Source organism: Heteronotia binoei, chromosome 6 (assembly GCF_032191835.1).
Source record: "Heteronotia binoei isolate CCM8104 ecotype False Entrance Well chromosome 6, APGP_CSIRO_Hbin_v1, whole genome shotgun sequence".
Classification (NCBI taxonomy): domain Eukaryota; kingdom Metazoa; phylum Chordata; class Lepidosauria; order Squamata; family Gekkonidae; genus Heteronotia; species Heteronotia binoei.
The window spans coordinates 1,199,535-1,223,382 of record NC_083228.1 but is presented as its reverse complement, the minus strand read 5'-3'; the positions used below and the strand labels follow the sequence as shown (position 1 = coordinate 1,223,382).

The following is a 23,848-nucleotide window of genomic DNA, read 5'->3' as shown; positions in this document are numbered from 1 at the left end:
TGGGGTTATGATCGTTCCAGCGTGTCCTATCTGGGCACTGCAGCCTCATCTCTGGGCCAGTAAAATAGAGACCTGATTTTCTGCAGCTCAAAGGAGAAAGGAGGGCGTGGTGTGTCTGGGGGGCTCCACCCACAGCTGCTCTGGGCAGTGGGGGCAGCACTGAGTTCCCCGTTGAAGATGGTGCAGGGCAGGTGGCTGCTGAGTGCTGCGTCCCGCTAAAAGGCTTTCCCACTAAGCCAAGGGAAGCCTTCCAGGGCAGCTCAGCAGAGCAACAAAGTGTGGTGAGAGAGGGCTTGAGGGGGGAGGGGACAGCTACCCAAACCACCATTGTGTCTACATTTTAGTGCAAATGCTGTGGGAAAAGTGGGGTCGGTGGCCACATCCAGGAGAGCAAAAACAGGGAGGGAGGATGGGCAGAGTCCCTGCCCTGCCAAGGGTGGGTTGCATTTTGACCCCTCTTTCCCCTTCCTTCCAGGTGACTCCAGGTAGCAAAGCTGCAGAGGCCAATCTGTGCATTGGAGATGTCATCATGTCCATTGATGGGGAGGACACGGAGGGCATGACTCACCTGGAGGCCCAGAACAAGATCAAGGGCTGCGTGGACGAGATGGTTCTGACAGTGGGCAGGTAACGTGGCTTCCTTGACTGCAGAGGTGAGGCAGCTGGGCTGGGGTGGCAGCCCAGCCTCCGCTTGCCCTCTTCATTAAAGGAATCCTCCTCTTCTATGAAGATGGGATTTGTCAGATGCTTCCAACAATAGCCCCATGTTTGAGATTAAAATTGTGGGGCTGTCGCAAGACTACTGGATGCTGTGACTCAGCCTTAGTACTTCAGGGATTCTCAGTCCTGAAGGAAATTTGGCTGGGAGATGTTTGTGCTCAGTGGATCACATGTGAAGTTTGTTCCGGATGCCCCACCAACAGAGATAAGAAGCTGCCAGTGGGCTCAGTCTGGGGTGGGTGGATGGAGGGATGCTGGTGAGCCATTTGGCTGGAGAAAGGGGAGCTGCCTTGGGCCCTTTGGGTCTCACCCTGAAACACCAAATGTGAATAACCTGGCCGGGCTAAACCTCTGATGTCGGACTGGAGTGCAGCTTCCCCAGCCTCTCAGCCCTAGCGCCACCCGACACAGGGCTTGGGGTGCGTGTGTGTGTGTATGTCATCTATATATTTGTATTTATATCTTGTCTTTGTCCCCTGTGGGAAGCCAAAGCCGCTCACGCCATTCTTGCCTCTATTTTATCCTCACAACAACCCTGCTTGTTAGGCTGAGTGTGTGTGTGTGACTGGCCCAAGGGCACTCAGCAAACTTCCATGGCAGAGGGGGGATTCGAACCTGGCTCTCCCCAATCATAGTCTGAATCACTCACCATATTGACTCAAGTTGAATGGTGGCACTAATGGTAATCCTGCCACACTCTGCACTGGCATTGCAAACCATATGGTTTTGTGGGGATGGACAGTTTGCCACAATAAACCATGATAAAAGGAAATTAAAACTCTGGAACTGAATTCTATGCTAAATGCAAAAATGTTAGGTATATAACTTAGGACGCTCTGTGAGAGCTTTAACTAACATACATATTGAAAACAACATTTTAAACCACAGTATTTTTCACATATTAATTTGGAATTATTTTACAGTCCATTTTACAATACACAATGTTTTCCTTCGTTTGTAGGACTTCCTGAAGTCCAGGGCACCAATGCAGGTGTGATTGCCCTGTGGCATTCTGCCCCACTGAGCTCCTTCCCCTTCTCCAGCCCCGCCCTTCCCAGGCTGCTCTCCCAAATCTTCTGGAATTTCTGAACCCAGAGGAAACACGTAGAGGGTCCAGCCTGGTACATTTTACAAGACAAGCGCCCAGACTGAAACTCTAGCTGGTGGGGGGCGCTTAAGAGGGAGACCCGTAGGAGAACGTGCCACACCAGCAGCAGGGCCCGCACGCGCCTGTTCTCTAAACCACAAAAGGCTGCTCCAGGAAGGGGAAACTTGTTATGCGCATCCAACTTTTCCCTTTCTAAGGGCAAAATGAGCATTAATGAGGGAACCAGCGGAAACAGAGAGAATGGAAAATGGTTTGCAAAAAGTTTGAGTGCAGTGGCACATTTAAGACTCAACAAAGTTTAATTCTGGGTATAAGCTTTTACCCAACAAAGAGTTAAACGTTATGAGTCTAAAAGGTGTGCATGCTCGTGAAAGTTTATGCTCTGGATAAAACTGTGTTGGTCTTAAAGGTGCTGCAGGACTCCAACTTAGTTCTTTTGCTTCAGACCAACCGGGCGACCCGCCTGGATCCCACTCAAATAAGGAAGGGTCTGTGAGTGCCTTTGCCAGCCCAGCAGCAGGCCCCCGGGACTGCTCAGTTTTACATTTGTTGACCATTTTCTTTGGTATTAATCCCTAAACGCTTATGGAAGCCACATTTTCCATCTTCTGTAAGGGGATGTGTCAGCACCTGCTCTTTTCCTGCCGGGCATCCAAGGAGCAGGGCGTGCCAGCTGCACCACATCTTGGCTGGTGTCCCTGATTCAAATCACGTCTGGGGTTGTATGAGGAGACTTCCCTGGGTAGGCAGGTGCCCGGGGTTGCCACTTGCCCTGTGGTTTTCCTTGCACTTCAAGGGACAGTGAGGAGCAAGAAAAGGCACTTGAAGTGGAACAAAAAAAGAAACTAAAAGGGAGGGTCCCTCTTGCCCCTTCCTTCGTTCCCAGCACCAGGGAGAAGGGAGAAGCCATCCTGCCCCCTCCCTGTGCCCTCAGGCCCAGCCAGAAAATTCAGAAGACTCAGTGGTGCCCACGGGGCTTGGCTCAGCCCAACATGTATGGCCCCAGCTCTAAATATAGAGTAGGAAGTTGGCACCAACTCTGGTGTAATCAGGGCTGCCAGTCTCCAGGTGGTGCCTGGAGATCTCCTGGAATTACAGCTAATCTTGAGCTGACAGAGATCAGCCCCTGTGGAGAAAATGGCAGCTTTGGAAGGTGGACTCTCTGTGGCATTATACTCTACTGAGGCCCCTCCCTTCTCCAAGCTCCACCCCCAAAATCTCCAGGCATTTCCCAGCCCAGAGCTGGTAACCCTCAATGTCACTAATCTTGTTAGATCCAGTTCCTGCACCTGGATGCTTCCCACAAGCTGCAGCCTTCAGGTTTTCAGGTTGGAAAGATTTGCTGACACACATGTTCAGGTGAGCTTCTACCTGGGCGGTCACTCTTCTTTCTTTTCAGCATGACTGGTCACCAAAGGAATTATTTGCCCCAGCATGGGGACCCCTTAGGAACTGGGTTGTTTTCTTGCTTCTCTCACAAGGTCATGGTGCTTCCATGTCCCTCCAGGGTTTCCCAGGGCTTTCCTGCGGCCTTTCCCAAATCTGGTTTGCTGTGGTGTTTGGGGAAATATTGCATCAAAGAGGGCTCCCATGTGGGCAGGAGTTCCCCTGGGCCACCTATAATGGAAAACTTGATGGGATGTTGCTGTGTAATCGGGAAACCCCAGGAAATGAACGTCTTTGGAGTGAGACTGCTGGCAATTTAGGAGGATGGATAAGTCTAGAGTGAGACACAGGGTGCGGTCACACATACTAAATAATAACATTTCAGTCCACTTCAGAAACTGTTTGAAAGTGGATTTTGCCATGTCACACAGCAACAACCAGTTGGAAAGGGCCTTGAAAGTGTGTGTCTGTCCCCATCGCCTTCCAGCAGAGGAGGAAGTGCCTTTTGGGCTGTGGCTGTGAATTTGTTGCTTCCTGTTCTGGCTTGCTCTTGAGGAAAGGCAGTCTCTGCGGAATGTTTTGGATGAAGATGGTCAGGCTGCAGCCCTGAGAAGCTGTTTTTGAGCTGGACCATTTTAGTCTAGAGAGAAGTTGTGACCATCTGCTCACCAAGTCCCTTCTCAGAAGAACCCAAAGAACCCTTTCCTGGGAGTAAAGCCCATTGAATAAACATGAGAAAGATTTTGACTGTACCTGTTTGGGACTGGTCTCTGTGCTGGTTCTCCTTACGTTCAGGCTGGAGGTTCTTGTAGAGTCCAGATCTCTCAGGCGCGGGTGGTGCCATCCAAGGAGAGGGGGATAGTTTTGAGTATCCCATGCAGTAAACAGGCACCCCATCCCTGTGGGCAAAAGCGGGCCCTCTCAGAGGTCTCCCGGGCCACCTGTTGAGCTCCCCAGCCACAATGAAGTCGGAGCTTGTCACATTTCAGTTCAGACAGGAATACACAAAAATCAATTGTGACACTTATCAGTGACTGACTGAGCCTCCTTCAGCAGGGAGGGCAGGATATAAATCTAATAAATCAAATCAGATGCCCCCAAATTAACAGATGTCTATATTTGGAGGCCCCTTTTGAGCTTGAGGCCCTAGCTAACCCCCCCCCCCCCCGCCATGTGCACACACACACACCCTGTGGGCAGAAGCTCCCCGCCCCCATACACACCATGTTGGGTCAGTTGAGAGATGCCGCTTCCCCCTTGAAGCCTCCCCCTCCCCTATATGGACGCTTGCTTTTCCTTCCTGCCCCCTGTAGAGATTGTCGCCTGCCCGCTGAGGGCAAAGATCTGGCTTCCTAGTCCAGGCATTTCTCTCCCCGTCCCCTGCGATGCTGGAGGCCACAGGACTGGAGCTACATGTTTTTTGAGGGGGGAGCAAAATTAAAAAATGGCGCCCCCTTGTGGACCACTCTATCTTATGGCCCCATAGAATACAATGGACTCCATACCCAATTTGGTGCCCCGCCCCTGTCAGCACCTGGGGCAAGCGCCCCCCTCTGCTCCCCCCCTGGGAGGCCAGCAACTCCTGCACAACATTGTGCAACAAATGCCGGGGCTAATCTGCAGGCGTGAGGCAGCACACAGCAAAAGGAGCTGGGAGGGGACACGCAGCCTGTCTTTTGCAGAAATAGCAGCGAGCAGCCTTGGTGCACACAGCACACAGGCTGCCTCTCGGAGTTGGCCTTGCAAGGCTCTGGAATGAAGGCAGCTCATTCTCGGAGCACCTGAAGAGTTTCCGAGAGTGAATGCAGAGAGGCAGAGCAGGCTGTGCTTTCCCTGCATTGGCCTGCCATCGGCACAAAGCACAACGGAAGCTTCAAACACACACTTGCGCAGCTCCTCATGCTGAAAAAGTAAAAAGAAATAACCCCCAAACAATACAGCCAGGCAATATTTGGGCAAGAAGTGATCAAGATATACTCGGCTTCTATGGCATGCCACAGGAAGGGTGGGGGCATTCCGAGTGGGTTCAGAACTGGGAACTCAAAATAGAGGCTGGTCTGTTTATGTAGTCTGGGAATGCCTGACATTCTGTTGACTCTCTCTCGCCTGTCACTTTCCGGAGAATTCCCTGTAGCCCTGGGAAAAACCTGTGCCGTCCCAGCCAGCCTGGCAGGCCGTGTCTCTCCCAGCCTATATATGGACATGTGGTCAGAGCAGCTGGTCTTCGGCCCACCATTGTTATTGATGGCTGCAGGTGTCACTGCTGTCCAGCACTGGGGACACTTCAGGGGGCTGCTTCCCTCAGAAGCAGAGGTCATCTTTGGCTCGAGGTTCTGGCTGCTGTGCTCTTGGGACCCAGCTTCCAAGGTTGACCAGAAGGAAGACTGGGAGAAATACAAGGAAATGAGGCAGTCCCACCCCCTCCATACCAATTTCAAAACCCTTGGCCAACCCCTCACCATCCTGACTAAAGTGTGTGGGTCGCTTCAGGCACCATTTCCAGGTGCTTTGGTGAAAACACATTTTGTAGGAGATGCACCAAAGGACCTTTGAGAGAAATGGAATACCAGGACTTGCATTTTTCTTCCTCCCATGTGGTGAATTGCAGATGAGATGGGAGGGGGCAGTTTAGATTTTGGAAAGGGTGAGAGTGGAGACTGACACACACCTCAGCTCCAGGAGAGGCAGGTGTAGGTTTGCTGCTTAACCTTACAGCATATTCAACACGTCAGTCTGGTCTGTCCTTGACTGGCAGCAGCTCTCCAGGGTCTCGGGCAGAGCAAGGTCTTTCCCATCCCCTACAACAGGGGTCCCCAACCACCGGTCCAATGGCCTGCTAGCAAGGCAGAGCAGCCCCAACTAAAGAGGCAGCATGGCGGAAGGGGCAGCGCTGCTGTGACCTTAACCCACCCCTCATTTATAGACCTCCACCAATCAGCGGGGATCTTTAAATGGGAAAGGGAGGCAGAAACAGCCCCAGTCTCCCCCCCCCCCCCACATTTAAAGACCTCCATGGGGGGCATGGATGTGGCGTGGGCAGGGGGGCAGCCTGGGGTAGCAAAACCTCCAGCACTGCCCCCCCCCCCCCCGGTCCATGGAAGAATCGTCTTCCACGAAACTGGTCTCTGTTGGGGGCCTCTGCCCTCCAAGTGGAGATGCTGCCAGGGATTGACTTCTGCTCTCTGGAGTCTCAGTCTTTCCCATCACCTACGACTTGATCTGGAGTTGCTGGGGATTGAACCCAGGACCTTCTGTATGCCAGGCAGGTGCTCTGCCACTGAGTGGTGGCCCTCTTTGTATTTGTTTCCTGGGCAGCAAGGCATGTCCTCCTGTCTGATGCCCCCCCCTTGATCTCTCCTGTAATTGGGTTGTTGTTTGAGGCAGGGAATTATTTTGCGGCAGGTACCAGGAAAAGGAAGCCCCACCCTTGCAGGCCGGGGGCAATTTGCTTCCTTGTTTGGAAACGGAGAACTTTGAGCAGGGCTGGAATGGAGAGGCAACCGTGGCCCAGCCTTTTCTATTTTAATCTCTGGCGGGTGAGCCAGCCTTTGGAATCACTCTTGGTATGCTCTTTGTTTCTTCAACTTTAAGGCTGACAGGACTGAAATGCCGCACAGGCTGCATCATGCAGAGGCAAGCGGCTGGCCAAGTCACCAGAGTTGCCCAGTAATGGGCAGGCAGGAACCCGCTGGATGGGTTACTGGGGCATGCCAGACCTGATCTGTGCTCCTGCCCTTCTCTTGGGCCCCCCCGCAACATCTTGAGTTTCTCCCTCCCCCATCTTCTTGGTGCCATGCTGCTTTTTGCCCGCTAAGGTTGCCATCCTCCAGGTGGGGCCTGGAGATCTTCCAGTATCACAGTTTATCTCCAGGTGACAGTGAGCAGCTCCCCTGGCTGCTTTGGATGGTAGACTCTATGGCACAGGTGGCCAAAATGTGGTTCAGGAGCCACATGTGACTCTTTCATACATGTTGTGTGGCTATGAAAGCCCCCACCACCCTGTCACAGAGCCACATGTGACTCTTTCACACATGTTGTGTGGCTCTAAAAGCCCCCACCACCCTGTCGCCCAGCTTGGAGAAGGCATTTCTCTCTTGCAATCACTTCCCCAAGCTAATCCAGCTGGCGGTTTGGAGAATGCATTTAAAGTTAAAGTTGCTTTTTTCCCCCCTCCCATCTGTTTGCCTGCCTGCCTTGTGGCTCTCAGACCTCTGACATTCATGTTTTGCAGCTCTCAAACATCTGATGTTTCTTCTATGTGACTCTTACATTAAGCAAGTTTGGCCACCTCTGCTGTATGGCATCATACCCCTGTCAAGTAGCGGGTTCAAATTGGAGTTGAGGTTGCTACAAAGACTGCGTTTATTGACAGACCGATACTTTGGCTCAAGCCCTTGCTTGAGAAGAATGAAAGCAATGCATTGATACACAACTTTTAAGATACACTTCAAAGGGATTCCTATGGGGAGGGGAAGCAGGGGAGCGTTCTCACATAGAATATCAAAACTACATACATTCCCAGGGCATTATCAGGCATTCGGCCTTGCATTGCCCAGATGGCTCATCCTCCTGTAGAAGGATTCATGGGAAGGTGCTGATTGCTTTGTTCCCTCTAATTAACAGTCATAAAGCAAAGAAGAGCCAGGAAAGAATAATAAACTAACAACATTTGGTTCTCTGGGATTTTACCCAGACCTGCTTTTGTCAGGCCATAAACCCATCAGTTACTGATCAGTATTAGCCATGCTCGACAACCCCGCCAAGGCCCCTCCCTTCCCCAAACCCCACCCCCTCCAGGCTCTACCTCCAAAATCTCTGGAGCTGGCAGACCGAAGGGGAATAAGCCTACTAAATAAATAAATTAAAGCATAAATGTTGCCCATTTCCTGTTATGGGACCTGTTAGGGCAGTGAGGGAGGAGGCAGTCCCAGAGACCCCCTGGTCTCAGACTATTTAGGGCTCCAGAGTGCTGGTTCTTCGCTTTCAGTAATGCTCAGGGATCAATGGGATGGTGGTGCAGATGATACAGGATTGGAGGGAAAACCTCTAAGCAGCTTGTTGCAGTTGATATCAGTCCTGGCATTCGACATCTAACCTTGGATCCATGACACTCCCCACGTGGTCTTCACTCCCCTATGCAGAGTGTGTTACAAGATACTAATCTGGATCTCACTAAGGCAGAAGTAACTGGGCCAACTCTGCTCTTTCTACAAGACTGCCATCCCCATCTGTCAGAAAGCATTCCTGGACAGCTAGAAGCAGGGCTGGATTCAAGAGTGTCCCCCCTCAGGTTAGCCTTTGTCGGAGGGTCCTGGGTGTTCCCTCCCCTCCAGGAATAGGATTGGGGGGGGGCATTTGGGGCTGCTGTAGGAGGGAAGAGACGGGAGGATGGTGCTCTGTGGGCAGAAGTCTGTGCACCGACAGCAATGTTAGCCTGGATCCAGCCCTGAATATGAATGGGCAACAAGATGTAGGCATTATCAGAGAGCAAGCATTGTGTTTAGTCAATCTGTTACATGCTTTAGCAAATCTGAAGAATGGTAGAAGTTCACCACCTGATATTCCATTTTCCAGAACTCAGTCAAAAATCTGGTCTCCCTTGGTTACTGAAGAAGGGAAAACCAATCCATACAAGATGAACTTGGCTTCCCAGCAACAAGTAAGTAGCAAGAATTGCACTCTGTTCCTTCTTGCTAACCTTTGTCCTGTGCAGTCTGGTGGTAGCACAGATTCCTTTCTTGTGGTTGGTTATAGAGAGACAGAAGAACTCTGGGACAGCACTGGTGCAGGGCCAGGTATAAACAAGGGGTCAAGTCGTGTGGGGATGCGCTAAGTTCTTAAATTGTCATCTGCAATGGAAGAAACTGATTTGGCAGCGCTTGTTCCATATATTAACTGGTGAATCTTAAGTAGATTCCTGTACTTCTTTATTTTTATGTTCTGATGTACCTTTGCTATCCAACGGAGAGGAATTCACTGCCAGAGGATGTAACGATGACTACAGGTACAGACTGCTTTAAAAAGGGATCAGATAGATTCTTGGAGAAGAGGTCTATAGGTGGCTCCTAGCCAAGGTGTCTAAAGGGAGCCTCCACATTCTGAGGCAGTCAGCCTCTGAATCCCAGGGTCAGGAGGAAGCCCTCGGCCTCTCTGCGGAACTGGTTGGCCACCGTGTGAAACACGAGGCTGGACTGGATGGGCCCTCCCTGGTCTGATCTGGCAGGGCTCTTCTTCTTTTTTAAAAATTAAAAATAAACTTTATTTAATCAAAATGCATCATGACAAATAAATAAAGATTAACAAAAGGTAATTAGTAAGATATGCAAATAAACGAAGTATAAGGAGCATCTCAACATAGAGCAAATAAACAAACTTGCAAATATGATAATAAAAATAGTGTTAGCATAGACCAAGATGCACCAGCCTATAATATTCTAGTGGTCAAAATGAGATAACGCAGGGCATAAAATAAGCCAGAAATAAATAACCATGTGCTCAATAGTGGGGATACCTGAGACAAAAGAAAAAGAGAAAAAAAGAAGAAGGAATATCTTATTAAGAAAGACAAGTAGATAAAGAAGAGAAATTAAATTAAATTAAAAATGTAGCCAAGAGTGATATGTCCGGTTTGAAGGGAGAAGTTGATGCTGTGACATAAAGTCCAGTACAGGAATCCATGTAGAAACAAATCTGTCATGGGGGCCATTGGAACCAGAGTTAGCACGATCCATGACTGTTGTAATCTTCTGCATGACAATTTGGTCCCAAATTTTGTCAACCCACTCCAGCCTAGTTGGGGGTGAGGAGGATTTCCAAGACGATGCAATAGTAAGATGTGCAGTAGCCAAAAGAATATGAATTAAATCCTTATGATAAACATTTGCAGTTGACTCATCCCATAAATCTAAAAGAAGTAGTTCAGGAGAGAAAGACAGTATTTGTGAAGTTATTAAAGAGATTTGTTGCAAAACATCCGACCAAAAATGTTGAATAGAGGGACACTCCCACCAGCAGTGAAAATATGTGCCAACAAGACTGCAGTTCTTCCAGCATCGTGGGCTGAGTCGCAGATTGATCTGATGAAGTTTTCTAGGATGAAAATACCAGCGTGTCGAAATCTTAAATAATTGCATTTTAATATTGAAAATTGAAGAAGAGTTTGTAGGGGAGTTCCAAATTTTTTGCCACGAGGTAGAATTAAGATCTTAATGAGGTATTAATGAGGAATTAAGATCTTAATGAGGTATTAAGATCTTCTTCCCAAGCTCCCTGAAAGTATAATGAAGAAGAGTCTGATTCAATCAAGATTTTATATAAGTTCGTTAAAAGACCCTTGATAGGTGTAGATGTAGCCAGAAGTGTTTCGAATTTTGTGTAAAACCTTAAAAAAGTTCCTAATCAGGGCTCTTCTGATGTTCTTATGAAGGCAGATAGAACTGAATTGCAAAATCCAGCCTCTTTCTCAGGCTCTTGAGGCACAGAGACAACTGTGGGCTTGCTCTTGCCAGAAGACTGGCCGGTATCTCCTGTTCAGCACTTTCCCATCAGGATACCTTGCCCCAACTGATAGGGCAGATAAACGTTGGGCATTCTGCTGAAGACCAGAGCAGCATCTTGCCTGCTGTTAATTCTGAACACAGTAATGGGTGACCTCTTCCGTTCCCATCCAAAGAAGCATTCCCAGAGGCTGTGGGGAAGGTGAACCCATCCCTTCAGGGGCTTGTGAATTGGCAGTCTACAAGGAGAGACATGTCCTTTGTTTAACCTAGACTTGTAAGCAATACAGCAATGAACAGACTGCTTTTATTACCTTTTATTGGTTTCCCATGCAGATGCTATCCAGACCAAATGTTCTTTCAATTTGTTAATTTCTCTGTTTTGCCATTGGATTCTAACTTTGTACCACTTTGCATTCTTAACCATTGCCCACCAGCTATAAGTAGCTCTGCTCACTGTACCCCATTCCATTGTCTGAAGAAGTGTGCATGCACACAAAAGCTTCCATTCTGAATACAACTTTGTGCTCCTGGACTCCTACTTTGTTCTATTGCTTCAGACCAACATGGCTGCCCACCTGGATCTATCTATGTGCTTCATTTATGTACTCGTTCGTTGAACCTTCTTACAGCAAATGTGATTCTGAGGTGGAGTCTGGCGTTGGCAAACGTCTGGAAGGATAGTGAGACTAGACCAGGAGCCAGGTCATCCGTTGCAAGCAGCCACCTGCTCTTCCACTGTTGGCCTCCTGCCCTAGTATCACAGCGCTTGACCTGCAGATCCTGCAAGAGGGTGTAGAGCAGCTGCTTGCCATGCAGAAGGTCCCCGGTTCAGTCCCCAGCATTTTCAGCTATAAGAATCAGGTAGCAAGCAATATGAGGGACAGAGACCCTGGAGAACCGCTGCCGCTCAATACAGATGAAGGTCCTGACTCAGGAAAAGGCAGACTCGCGTCTTCAGGAGCCAGAAGATCTGGTGATTTATGTCAAGGATGCAAAGAATTTCCTTCCTCTTTCCGAGTTCTGAGGAATATGATGCCTTGGGCAGTCACCTGCCTCTCCCTATTCAGCGGCACAGATCGCAGCAACAGTAATTTAGGGGCAGCAGGAACTTCCTTCTCGCCTGCCCTTCCAGCCTCAGTGCCTTTCAGCAGAGCCAGTTCCCACATTCAGCAGTGAGTGTTGCAAAGAAGTGAGCTGATGGGCTGGGCTGGTTCATGTGTTTATTTGGCCCAGAACTCACTTTGCATGTGGAGCAGAGGACACGCCTCCCAGAAGCCTGCTGGCCTGGAACCCAGAGCTATGCACTCCTTCCAGCTGACTTTGATGGAGAAGGACAGCCTGAATCAGGGTTTTGCATCCAGCTCCTTAGTGGCACAGGTGGAGTGGGCCTCTGCTGCTCTACCTGGCAAAGAGGCTTTCCAGGTCCCCTACTTTTTTGAGCCTGACACCGCATGGTGGGCACTGCCACAAAATGGCTGCTGCGGGAGGTCAAGTCAACCACAAAAAGTGTCGGGCACCATGTTGGGAACTCTTGCCCTTGGGAATGGCATGGCTTCATACGTGAATCAGCTCAGATGCCACTTGTTTGGATGGGGAAACAGCTGGGGCATCAAGAGCCAGGAAGGACTTCGCAGTCTAACCTTTCTGCTTTATGTTTGAGTCGTCTTTTAGCAAATGTCCTTCACAATGAGACATGCTGAGGAGGCGTGAACTGAAGGTCTGGGGTCATTTGTGGGTTTTTTCTAGCTCTCCTGCCATCAGAGGAAGGAAATGACTGAGAATGTTTGGGGCACTGGCTCCACTGTTTGCATTTCTTCTGCAGTGAAAAGACATTACGTTCAGTACATGTTTGCACTTGGTTTTTGTTTATGTGAATGAGTGTGAGCTCCAGACAGAGGATAGAAATGGTTAAAATGTACTATCTTGATAGGGAGAATGTAGATAATTTCTTAGCATTGTAAATGAACTGTTTTATATCTCCTGTTGGGGAAAGATATTTTAGGCATCAGCTGCTGCTACAGACGGTATATATTTTGGGGAATGGCGAATAGCTTTTAAAAGAAAGTTGGAGGAAGGACAATCTCTCTGCAGGTTGATCAGCAAATGTACATTTGAGATCTGGCCCCTGTAGCTGGCTGTTTTGTTCAAGGCCTGCCATGATGGGAGCCCGTCTTCACAACTGGCAGTTGGGTGAGTCGGAGACTGGTAAGGGGGAGGCTGCCAAGTTAGATTTGCTCATTTTCAGTGTGAAAAAGATCCCTGTTCCTAAAAGGTTTCCTCCCCTTTGTGTCTCTCAGAATAGTCGTTCGGGGCCTAGAGAGAAGACACAACATGTAACTTAATGGCTGAAGAAGTGTGCTTAGAGCACACGAAAGCTTCCATTCTGAATAAAACTTTGTTGGTCTTAAAGATGCTCCTGGACTCCTGCTTAGTTCTATTGCTTCAGACCAACATGGCTGCCCCCCTGGATCTATTAACAGGAGGAATTTGTTGCCCCAAGGGGGGGCAGCTGGTGGCTTGAAGGGCTAAACAATTTCACAGGCTAGTGGGCCACCAGAGGTTAAGAGCCACAATGGCTAAATCCCCATTCAGAGGGAAGGAGATTCCAGTGCTGGGGTTAATGGAAAAGGAAAGACTTCCACTGTGACTTCCTCCTCTTGAACCGTATAGAATTTGATCCTGCCATCCCCAGCACTGAAGGGGGGATTTGGGCTGACAGTCAGAATAATTTCCCTTGGAACTTTGGCGCCCAAAGTGATGCAAAGGAGGGCCAGAAGAAGGAAACCTGCTCTCTGACAGTTGGATGCACGGCTTTTCCCCAAGGTTAGACTGTTGGTGTGGTGTTAGCCTCTGTGGATGAAAGAGAGAGAACAGGTGAGGATGGTGGGGTCGTGGCTTGATAGACAAAGGCAAAGCTTGTGCTCCGGGGCTGCTTCACACTTTGCTGTAGTGACCAGCGGCGGAAGTGGACTGCCAGGTGCTCTGGGACCCTGTCTGACTCTGCCGCAGCCAGAATCCTTCACTGAGCTGCGCATCAGCTCGAAGCATGTGGCCAGTCTGTATGAACATCTTTGCACTGCAATTTGCATGTGTCTGTGCCATTGGGCCCCATGCACTGCTGCGTGCACCTCCTGGGTGCTTTCACTGCGCTGATGTCATCTGGCACCGTGATGCCTCCCTTTAGACAAGCCATTGTGCCCATTGCAGGAGATAGACAGTCCCTTCTGCGGGGCGTGTCAGCACTTGTGGCTGTTGGTCTGTGTCTTCCCCCTGTTAGCAAGGCCTGAACCAGCATTGCCTGGGAGGGAGCAGAGCAGTGGAGACTTTCTTTCCTTCCTCCCAGCCTCAGATTGACTTGCCAGGCTGACGTCATGGCTGTGTTGACTTTCCTGAGCCTTTCCTGTTACCCAAAGCCTGCATGTTACATTCTCTAGGGATGAGGTAACTGTTGCCTGTTTTGTGTATCTGTTCCCATGGAAGTGTGAGAGAACTGAGGGCTCTAGAAACTGGTTGGGTTGTGGACTGACCTTTGATAAGGCGGGTGAGCTGTTGGCAGAACTGCTGAGGGAAGGAGGTGGGACAGCCCTCCAGGGCAGGGGTGCATGGAGAACTTCTCCAGCTTGATTCGTCTCTAGTTTCAGTTCTATTGCCTGGATGTGAAATGCTGAGGATACTGAGGAAGTGGGAAGCTACTTGGGCTGGTTTTCCACCCCACCTGGAAACTTCCCACTCATATTTCAAAATATTCAGAACTTTTTTTCAGATATAATTAGGAGGAAGTTGTTTTTAAGGAGTTGGGTTTTAAGGAGCGTTTGCAATTATTAAGAATCAAAAACTGAGTCAAAAGAGTTTCTGGCTCAACATTAGGAAGAACTGAGAGGGGTTCCTCAGTGGAACAGGCTTCCTCCTTGGGAGGTGGTGGGCTCTCCTTCCTTGGAGGTTTTTAAAGAGAGGCTAGATGGCCACCTGACAGCAATGCTGAGCCTGTGAATTTAAAAAGGTAAAGGTGCAGGCACCAGTCATTTCCGACTCTGGGGTGATGTCGCATCACAGTGTTTTCACAGCAGACTTTTTATGGGGTGGTTTGCCATTGCCTTCCCCAGTCATCTACACTTTCCCCCCAGCAAGCTGGGGACTCATTTTACCGACCTCAGAAGGACGGAAGGCTGAGTCAACCTTGAGCCGACTTCCTGAACCCAACTTTCCCTGGGATTGAACTCAGGTCGTGAGCAGAGCTTGGACTGCAATACTGCCACAAGGCAGAGGTATTTGTGAATTTCCTGCATTGTGCAGGGGGTTGGACTAGATGGCCCTGGGGGTACCTTCCAGCTCTGTGATTCTAAGAGGCCTGTTAGGCTCAGCATTACTTTCAGGAAAACCTGGATTGGCTCTTGGGGCAATAGTCCCCAGTAAGGATGTCCACACATTAACCATTTCAGATTCTTTTTGGGCTCATTTAAAGAAAGCCCCACCTTGTTTTTTAAATTGGTTATGAAAGCCATTTATTTGAGTGGTTCAGTTCTGTTTCCATTTACCTGGCTTTAAGTGGGAAAGGTGTTTTCTGGCTGTCACTTAATTGGAATCAAGTTTTCAGAAATGCTTACTGGGTGGCATACAAGGAAGCATCCCTGTCTGAGACACAAAGAACATTCTGTCCCTCTGGCCCCTGTTTGGGGTTCATAAACAGCTTCTGCTGAATGAATTGTTGCTTCTTTGATTGGCTCAGGTATAAGAGTGTTGTGCCAGATTGTACAGAGCAGCAGCAGAAACCTATGGATGTATCAGGGGGAAGGTGAACAAGGGGGGTTTGAAGAATTTCACTCCCTAGATTGGCAGGTGATTTTCATCTTAGTTCAAAAGGTGCACAGCTGTGTGTGTTTGAGGTGTTCAGGTTAAAAAACCCAGACTTTCTCAGGACCTCCACTGTTCTTGATTTGTCCCAGAGCCTATTTAAAGTGGTTTCACCATAGCTTGCACTTCCCCCACAAATAAACACAGATTTTATTGGCGTGTTCCTTAAACCAGCTGGCTGCGTCCCCCCTGCATGTCCAGTGCTTGTGACTGATGCCTCTGCTCCCCTTGCATGCAGGAAATGAGGCACATAGGAAGTGCACATAACCGGAGTGCTGCGCCTTTCACTGCTGCCACTTCTGCTGGCACTTCGCCCAAAGTCATCACATCTCAGTACAACAGCCCAGCAGGCCTGTACTCCTCGGAAAACATACAAACCTTCAATGATGCTGTGGAGTCAAAGTCATCCTTGAGTGCCCAGGAGCCTGCCAAAAAGTAAGTGGTTCCCTCCCCACCCCACCCCTTGTGCTTCCTTAGCTCTATTACGGAGGAGGACAGTAGTCAATATGAGCATGATCAGGTTACCATTTATCTGGAAAACCCCTTTTTCCTTTCAGGTTGGTTACATAGCTAGTGTGTGCCTGTGAGACCAGGCGCGGCTTTTGGAGAAGACAAAATTAAACTAATGCTTGTCCCTTTCTTTGTTCGCCAGCAGCCTGTGCCCTTTCAGCGTGCATTCAGTGTGGGGTACCAGCCGCTAAAACCCTCGCTCAGGTGCCTCCAGCTTTTATTATGAGATTATTGTGTTTTCATTATTTTTGGCTCTCTGTTCAATGGAAATGGGTCTGTCCTCTTCTTTACAGAAAGGTCTGATGATTTGAATGTCAACCTTTGTTTGTCAAAAACTTAGATGGACAAGATGGACTAAACCTACTAGACAAATTGGTTCTTCTCCATCCCTGACAGTTTACGACAAAATAAAGAAATATGCAGAACTGTGACATTGGCGCTGGAGCCACACAGCTGTTGCATTTGCAAAAAACAAATCTCTTCCTACATGTTTTACTAATGGAACATACTAGCAGAAGTTTGCATTTTGTTCCTGATCATTGTTGAAGTCCTCTCTATTGACCTGGCCATTGATCTACCTTATCATTTTATGATGTCAGATGTCAAAGTCTGCCAGTTGGGTGGTGCATCCCTTTTCTGCCAGGCTGCTGGCCCAGTCCAGCCTCTCTGAAAGAAGGTTCCTTAGGAGCGTCCTTTGTGCTGACGATCAGGTGAACCTGGTGGAATCAGCCCCCCCCCCCCCCCCACCATTCGCTCCTCTGGAGGGAGGCCCCTCGTCACAAGCCCATTCTGTCTTCCTTTCCAGTTGGCCTTCTGCATTCTGTAGAAATCTGGGCCACTTGGACAGTACTGAGATGCTTATAGACACATCTACCACATCTAAATTGGGTTGCGGAGTGGCAGCATTAAAAGAGGGTTAGGCAGAGTCAAGGAGGAGAAGTCTATCAGTGGCTTCTAGCCATGGTGACTAAAGGGAACCTCTGTGTTCAGAGGCAGTCAGCCTGTGAACAGCAGTGCCCAGGAGGCAAGATCCGGGGAAGGCCTCGGCCTCTGTGCCCTGTTGTTGGCCCTCCAGAGGAACTGGCTGGCCTCTGTGTGAGATGGGATGCTGGACTAGGTGGACCCTCCCTGGTCTGACCCAGCAGGGCTCTTCTGATGTTCTTATTTCTGAGTTTTTTCACTAGAAACAGCATATAAGTGAGGAGAGCTAAATCCTGCCTGTTCCCCCTCTGCACCTTCAGCACTTTCCTTTCAGCCTCGTTCGCTGTCAGTACTGGAGTCAGGCTGGGGGGGAAATCCTTAAAAGCAGCAGAATGCAACGAACTAAGGATTGGTGCTGAAAAGGATTCTTATATTAACTTCTTCCTTCCCTCCTTTCTTCCTCTGACTCCACTCCAAATCTCTGTGGACCTCCCTGCCCCTTTTTTGTCTGCTCCTCCTGAGCAGTCTGTTGTGCCCCCCTGGCGGATTCCAGGCCCCCTTTGCAAGGGTCTATGCCCCTCTGCAGCCCTCCGCCTCCCCCCTCCAGAGGCGGCACAGCACCTCATCCATCCCGAACCCAGCCAGGGTGAGCGTAGAGCAGCTCAAGGAAGTGGCCCAGATCTGCCCCAACAGCCCTGTGGAGGTGGACATTCCCGGAATCCAAGTGCGGCATGTGCAGTTTAACTCTCCTTTGCAGCTCTATTCACAGAGGAACATCCTGGACACTTTGCAGGGGCAGATCTCTTCTGTTAGTCCCACTCTCCCCAGGTAACTGGGCCTGAACCCTGAGGCAGCCTGCAAATGGCTTCCCCTCAGCTGCTACCCATTTCTCACCCTCCTGCACTTGTTTGTGACAAAGAATCTGAGCCTTTTTGGTGACAGACGCATCACTGCAGACGGAGGCTTGGGTCACTTCTGATGTAACGTTTCTAGCTTCCAGCCAGTCGAAGGTATTGTTTCTGCTATCTGCATGCTGGACTTGATCTGAGAGGGCTGAATTTGTTCCTTCCACCTCTGTGTTCCTGGGATGACCTTACTGTCTGTGACAGAATCATGGGGAAGCATTCAAACATGCAGAAGCTTCGTTGTGGCTTAAGTTAAAGCATACTGGGTGAAAAAAACGAGCCATACAGGACCCAGTGGGAGAAACATGGATGAACACTTGGCTGTGAAAGGGAAAACGTTATGTTAGAACTGGCCCTTGGTGCATGACTCCATTCTTGGAACCTTTTTCTATGCTGCTTTTCTCTTCCTGTCATGCATGATGTGACACTCAGGTGCTTAGATTGACCAGAAACTGGTTTGCTCGTATACACCAGAAAATCTGTTCCCTGGAGTTGATCAGGGCATTGTGGCTTCCTGTCTCAAGTGGAGCCACTCGGAGAAAGGTTTCTGAAGGCCTTCACTGGGATGTACATTCATATGCGGGAGCAAGCAAGATACACTTGGGGTATTAATGGATCAAAATGAGCATTGAATGGTGCCCAGAAACAAACTGGAATTGAAGAATATCTCTAAATATTATAGAAATACTTGGTGAGTTCTCGTCAGTTATCAGTCTGCCATTTTCTGAACCACTGGGAGTTCTCAGACAGTCTTCAATGGCAAAGAGGAGTCTTCAATGGTAGAGAAGTCAAATAGACAAAGCAGCCATTATTTATTTATTCAACTTATATCCATTAGAATATGAAGTGGGATTATCTGTGTGAAAGACTGACTTAAAAAATACAATTGGTAATATAAAAGACATTGCTAGATGTGAACCTGAAATTTTTAGGAAATGCAAAGACATGGTGTAAATATGATTAATAGGTAGTACATATAGGTAGTATCGCTTTCTTAGGTTTTCTCTCCCCTTCCCCTTGTCTCAGTTTTAAATTTGAACAAGTAGTGATGATAACAGCCTTATGGAGTAGACAGTGTCTTCTGTGTGCAGATTTTATTGTTGTTACTGAATTAAGGTCCCTCATTAAGTGTCTCTGAAAGATACCCTGGTCCCAGAATTGTTAAGGGTTTTAAAACACTGGAAGCCAGGGAAGACCTTGACATGTTGGAGAAATATGATCCCAGCCCCCTGCCCCCATTGGCTGCCATTTTTGGAACAGCTGGATTTCCAAATAAAGGCAGCCCCATATATGAGGCATTGCAGTAGTTAAGCTGGGATGTTTCCAGAGTCCAGAAGAGGAGGAGGCAGCTGGTGGATTTTTATCCAGCTCTTACTCCCAAGATGCTGAGGCTGGCATCCCTGGTTCTTCCCTCCTCCATTTTATCTTCACAACAACACTGTGAGGTAGGCTAGACTGAGAGAGAAGTGACAAGATCTACAGGGGTAACAGGAAGCGGGAATTTGAAGCTGGGTCCCCCCAGTCCCAGTTGAACACTCAAACCACCACACCCCATGGGAGGTGGGAGAGGCCAACGAAGACCACTCATGCAGTCCGTTTTGAAGAAGAGGAGATTGGATTTATCCCTTGCCCTTCACTTGGAGTCTCAGAACGGCTTGCAATCTCCTTTCCCTTCCCCTCCCCACAACAGAGACCCTGTGTGAGGTAGGTGGGGCTGAGAGAGGTCTGAGAGAACTGCTCTTGAAAGAACAGCTCAGAGAGAACTTGTGACTGACTCAGCAGCTGCATGTGGAGGAGGAGCAGGGAGTCAAACCTGATTCTCCCAGATTAGAGTCCGTGTTCTTAACCACGACACCAGTATATCAAACTGACCCTTGAAGTGCAAGGATAGCATAGAGATGTGTAGCGTGCCCACTGGAATATGCCTAAGTTCTCTCCCTGGCTGCATGAGGGAGTGAGTAATTCAGATGTACAGGTGTCCTAGAGGCAAAACAGAACGTTTAATTCTTTCTTAAGCCTAGTTTGTATATGTGCTTTTTTTCCAAGGGTGACCAGAGCATGTGAATGGGCTGTCACAGCAGAGGCCACACATAGAACATGCATGTTGCTGCAGCACAAATCCTTTCCCCCACATTTTGGCACATTCATCTCGGCATTATCAAATGATGCGCGGTAATCAGTCTACTACTCAGTTGCCTCCTGTGGAGTTCGTGGGCAGGGCTGGAGGATTCCATCCAGTTTTGTGAATCCCTCTGTGTTGAACATCGCGCCTTTCATGGGTCCTAGAGGGGTCCCTGTTGGCCTCATGGCCTGCTCACCTGGGCAGAGGAGCACCAAAGCGGCAAACCACCTGTGTCTCCTCCCGGGTGCATGTGAGGATGGCGCCAAGGGGGCAATGGGAGCGCCTTCTAAATCCTTCTGCTATTCAGTTCAGTCTTCCTCCTTTCAGCCGCAGTGTGTTAAGGCCCAATTGGGGGGGGGGAGCCTCATTCACTCCTGTCTGGAGCAGCAGCCTGCTCTAGAAGGCGCCATGTGGCAAGTCACCCTTTCCAAACAGGATTTATTTCCCAATCACAACTGAATGTGCGGCTTTCCCCCCTTAAATATTAATGAGAGCTGAAGCCTCCTGTTTATCCTTTTCTTTTAGATTTGTTCCCAAAAGACATAGTTTTAATATACTCCCGAGCATATTGTTCTTCCTGCTGTCAAGTCACAGTTGCCATAGGGGAACGCCAGCCAGGGGCTTTCCAAGCAAGTGAGAAGCAGAGGCCGTTGCCGTCCTCTGCAGAGCCCTCCTTGGTGGCCCCCCATCCAGGTACTGGCCCTGCTTAGCTTCTGACATTTGACAAGATTGGGCTGTACGGTAGCATTCCTCACGGTGCACTGCAAACTGCTTTTCCCAGTCCGACCACAGGAGCACAGCTCTGGGCAGGCCAGCCTAAAGCAGTGTTCTGCGTTGCACCCTGAATGCGAGAGTCTCTCACCAGGCTTCATTGGGCAAGGCCTGCTGCAGTAATTAATGTGTTCAGCTGCAACTGGAGAGTAGGTAGCCCTTGAAACAAAACAGCCCAAGAACATGCTGGAAGGAATCAATGGCTGGTTTTTGCCGTGTTAGAACATCGTTTGAAATCTCACTGCAGCTTGCTTGGGTGAACACATTCTGTGCATCTCCAGAGATTTGGGCTGCGTCTGCGTTTTCTGATGAGATTTTTTCTTTTTGTAGTACAGTTATAAATATTAACAGTGTTTGCTTTACATTTTTTTCTTAGTTTGGACCAACTGCACCAGCCTTCTAGTAATTTAGTAATTGACAAGGACTCAGAGGTTTACAAGATGCTGCAGGAGAATCAAGAATCCAATGAGCCCCCCCGCCAATCCACCTCATTCCTTGTTTTACAAGAAATTTTAGAAACTGGAGAAAAAGGTAAAGTTTTTTGGGGGTGAGGGAAGTGTTGCACATACATTGTGCAGGAAATGAAGTGCATGAGAAATAAACCCTTGACTGGGACCACATCTAAAGGAACTATAACCAGAAGTGTTGCAGCACTGTGGAGACAAAGCAGAGGACCCCCCAGTAAACATCTGAAGGATGGGCAAAACTTATGCTGAAATATTTTTTTCAGTCATTAAGGCACTACAAGGCATTGGTTTTTTGTTGCATCAAATTAATAAAAGTACCCCATTTGAGTCAATATCTAAGAGAAGAGATCACAGCATATAGTCTTTTACCTGGATGAACCTTGGGCTCTCTCTCCTCACTTACTTTGGTGGTCCTGAGCTTGGTTCAAGTGTGCCTCCAGTCAATGTGACTCCCTGGTTTTTGTTTTTCTGCCACACTTTCTCCTTTCCCAAACAGCTGTCCTATCTCTTCCATCCTGGAGATGCACAAACCATTTCTTTGGCAGGAGATGGCTGGGAGAGATGGAAAAGTTGAATTTCAGGTGTTTCTACCCATCTGGAGTCACAGTGTTTGGAATCTGTGTATGCAGAGCTAAGCGCAGAATGTTCCAGAACCTCAGTCTCGGAAGTGGTGCTCCTCTGTCCATCATGAGAGGGTAGACCTGAATGGGGGGTGGGAATAGAGAGAACCTTCAGGCAGAGCTGGTTAATAATTGTTCCATTGCAACTAGTGAAATATTCTCCTGTTGTGGAGGATGATTGTCCTATTTGCTCATAAGAACATGAGAGAAGTCATGTTGGATCAGGCCAGTGGCCCATCCAGTCCAACGCTCTGTCATAGTGGCCAAAAAATGAGGTGCCATCAAGAGGTTCATCAGTGGGGCCAGAACATTAGAAGCCTTCCCATTGTTGCCCCCACCCAAGCACCAAGAATACAGAGCATCACTGCTCCAGACAGAGAGGTCCAATGATAAGCTGTTGCTAATAGCCACTGATGGACCTCTGCTCCATATGTTGATCCAATCCTCTCTGGAAGCTCTCTATGCTTCCAGCTGCCATCACCTCCTGTGGCAGTGAATTCCATGTGTTAATCACTGGGTGACAAAGTACTTCCTCTTATTGATTATAACCCAGCTGCTCAGCAATTTTATTGTGTGTCCACGAGTTCTTGTATTGTGAGAAAGGAAGAAAAGGAATAGCAGAAGTTTCAGATCCTTAGTAACTATCACATCCCCACACCCTCTCCATTTGCCCCACACATCACACTTCCCCCTTTGTCTCCTTGAGGCTGGCTCCCCCCCTTCTCCCCACACACACAATGCAGGCCTAAGCAGAGTTACACTCTTTCAAGTTCACCAGAGTCAAGTGGAAGAGTTTCCTCATGGTGCAAACAGCCCCACTGTCAAGGGTCAAGGCAATGAATCTGGGTGACGGAACTCAGCTTGCAAACCTCCAGATGGGGCCTGGAAATCTCCTGGAAATGGGGCTGATCTCCAGATGACAGAGGTCAGTTTGCCTGGAGAAAGTGGCTGCTTTGGAGGGTGGGGGGGTGCTCTAGATGGCATTATTAACGCTCTGAGTTCCCTGCTCGCCCTGGGCTCCACTCGCAAATCTCCAGGGACTTCCAAACCCTGAGCTGGCAATAGGGTTGGCAGACCCCCTGGTGGATGCAGGGGTCCCTCATCACCAGACCCCATCACTGATCAGCTGACCGGTGGGGACTTAGCTGGAAAAAGACTTTGCAGTGACGTGCCTGTGTCTCTTCTGTCGTGACCCAGAAGTCACATCATCCTGTCACTGACATCAGGGCGACACTCTGGTATTTGGACAAAACCTCTGTGGTAGAAGCCAGATTCTGTAAAACAGTACTGTTCTGCTGGGCCTTTAGTTGAGGTGGCAGACGTCCAATCCATCTCAGCCTCCCCTGCTTGCAGTGCTGACGCTGTGATTTGCCCTGCTGAAAGGAGAACGGAGCGTCATCAGAAAATGGGTTGCTGTTAACTACCATCTAAGTCAGCATCTTGCAGAAGGCCCTACGGACTGCCTTGAATTGTTGCCATCTTATTCTGGTTAGACTGGAATTTGGCTTTTATATTTTATTTTAATGTTAGCTTTGCTTAAATTGTTTGTCCTGTTTCATTTTAATGCTGTTTAATGAGCAGTTATGACCCACCCTGAGCCTGCTTGTGAGGAGGGGGAATAGAAATCCAATCAGATCAAGAAATAAATAAATGCCAAATTGCTGCTGATGACATCATGTTGCAAGTGGCATAGACCCGTCACCACAGTGTCGGCTGGGCCCCCCCTCCGCCATCCCCTGCCAGTTGCCAGGAAACATCTGGCTACCCCCATTGGCAGCCTTGTGGAACGGAGGAACACTCTGGGGCCTCGACTTCCCAGGGGCACACAATCTCTGCCATTTAACAGCCCTTAACTTCAACATATGACTGGGAAGGAGGGCTCTGTAACGAGCACAGGCACAGAAAACCTCCTTTTAACTTATGGCAAGATTTCCTTTCCTTTACCTGCACAGTAAAGCAACCCAAGTG

At 48.9% G+C, this 23,848-nt stretch overlaps 1 protein-coding gene across 1 annotated transcript in view; it reads left to right on the top strand.

The window, feature by feature from the left end:
* Positions 1-23,848, top strand: part of LOC132573469 (PDZ and LIM domain protein 1-like) — a 35,085-nt gene that overhangs the window by 5,965 nt on the left and 5,272 nt on the right. The window contains exons 2-6 of the mRNA XM_060240958.1: positions 476-627; positions 8,789-8,873; positions 16,217-16,278; positions 17,521-17,823; positions 21,170-21,324. Of these exons, the coding sequence (XP_060096941.1) occupies positions 476-627; positions 8,789-8,873; positions 16,217-16,278; positions 17,521-17,823; positions 21,170-21,324 (757 nt within the window). The remainder of the gene's footprint in view (positions 1-475; positions 628-8,788; positions 8,874-16,216; positions 16,279-17,520; positions 17,824-21,169; positions 21,325-23,848) is intronic.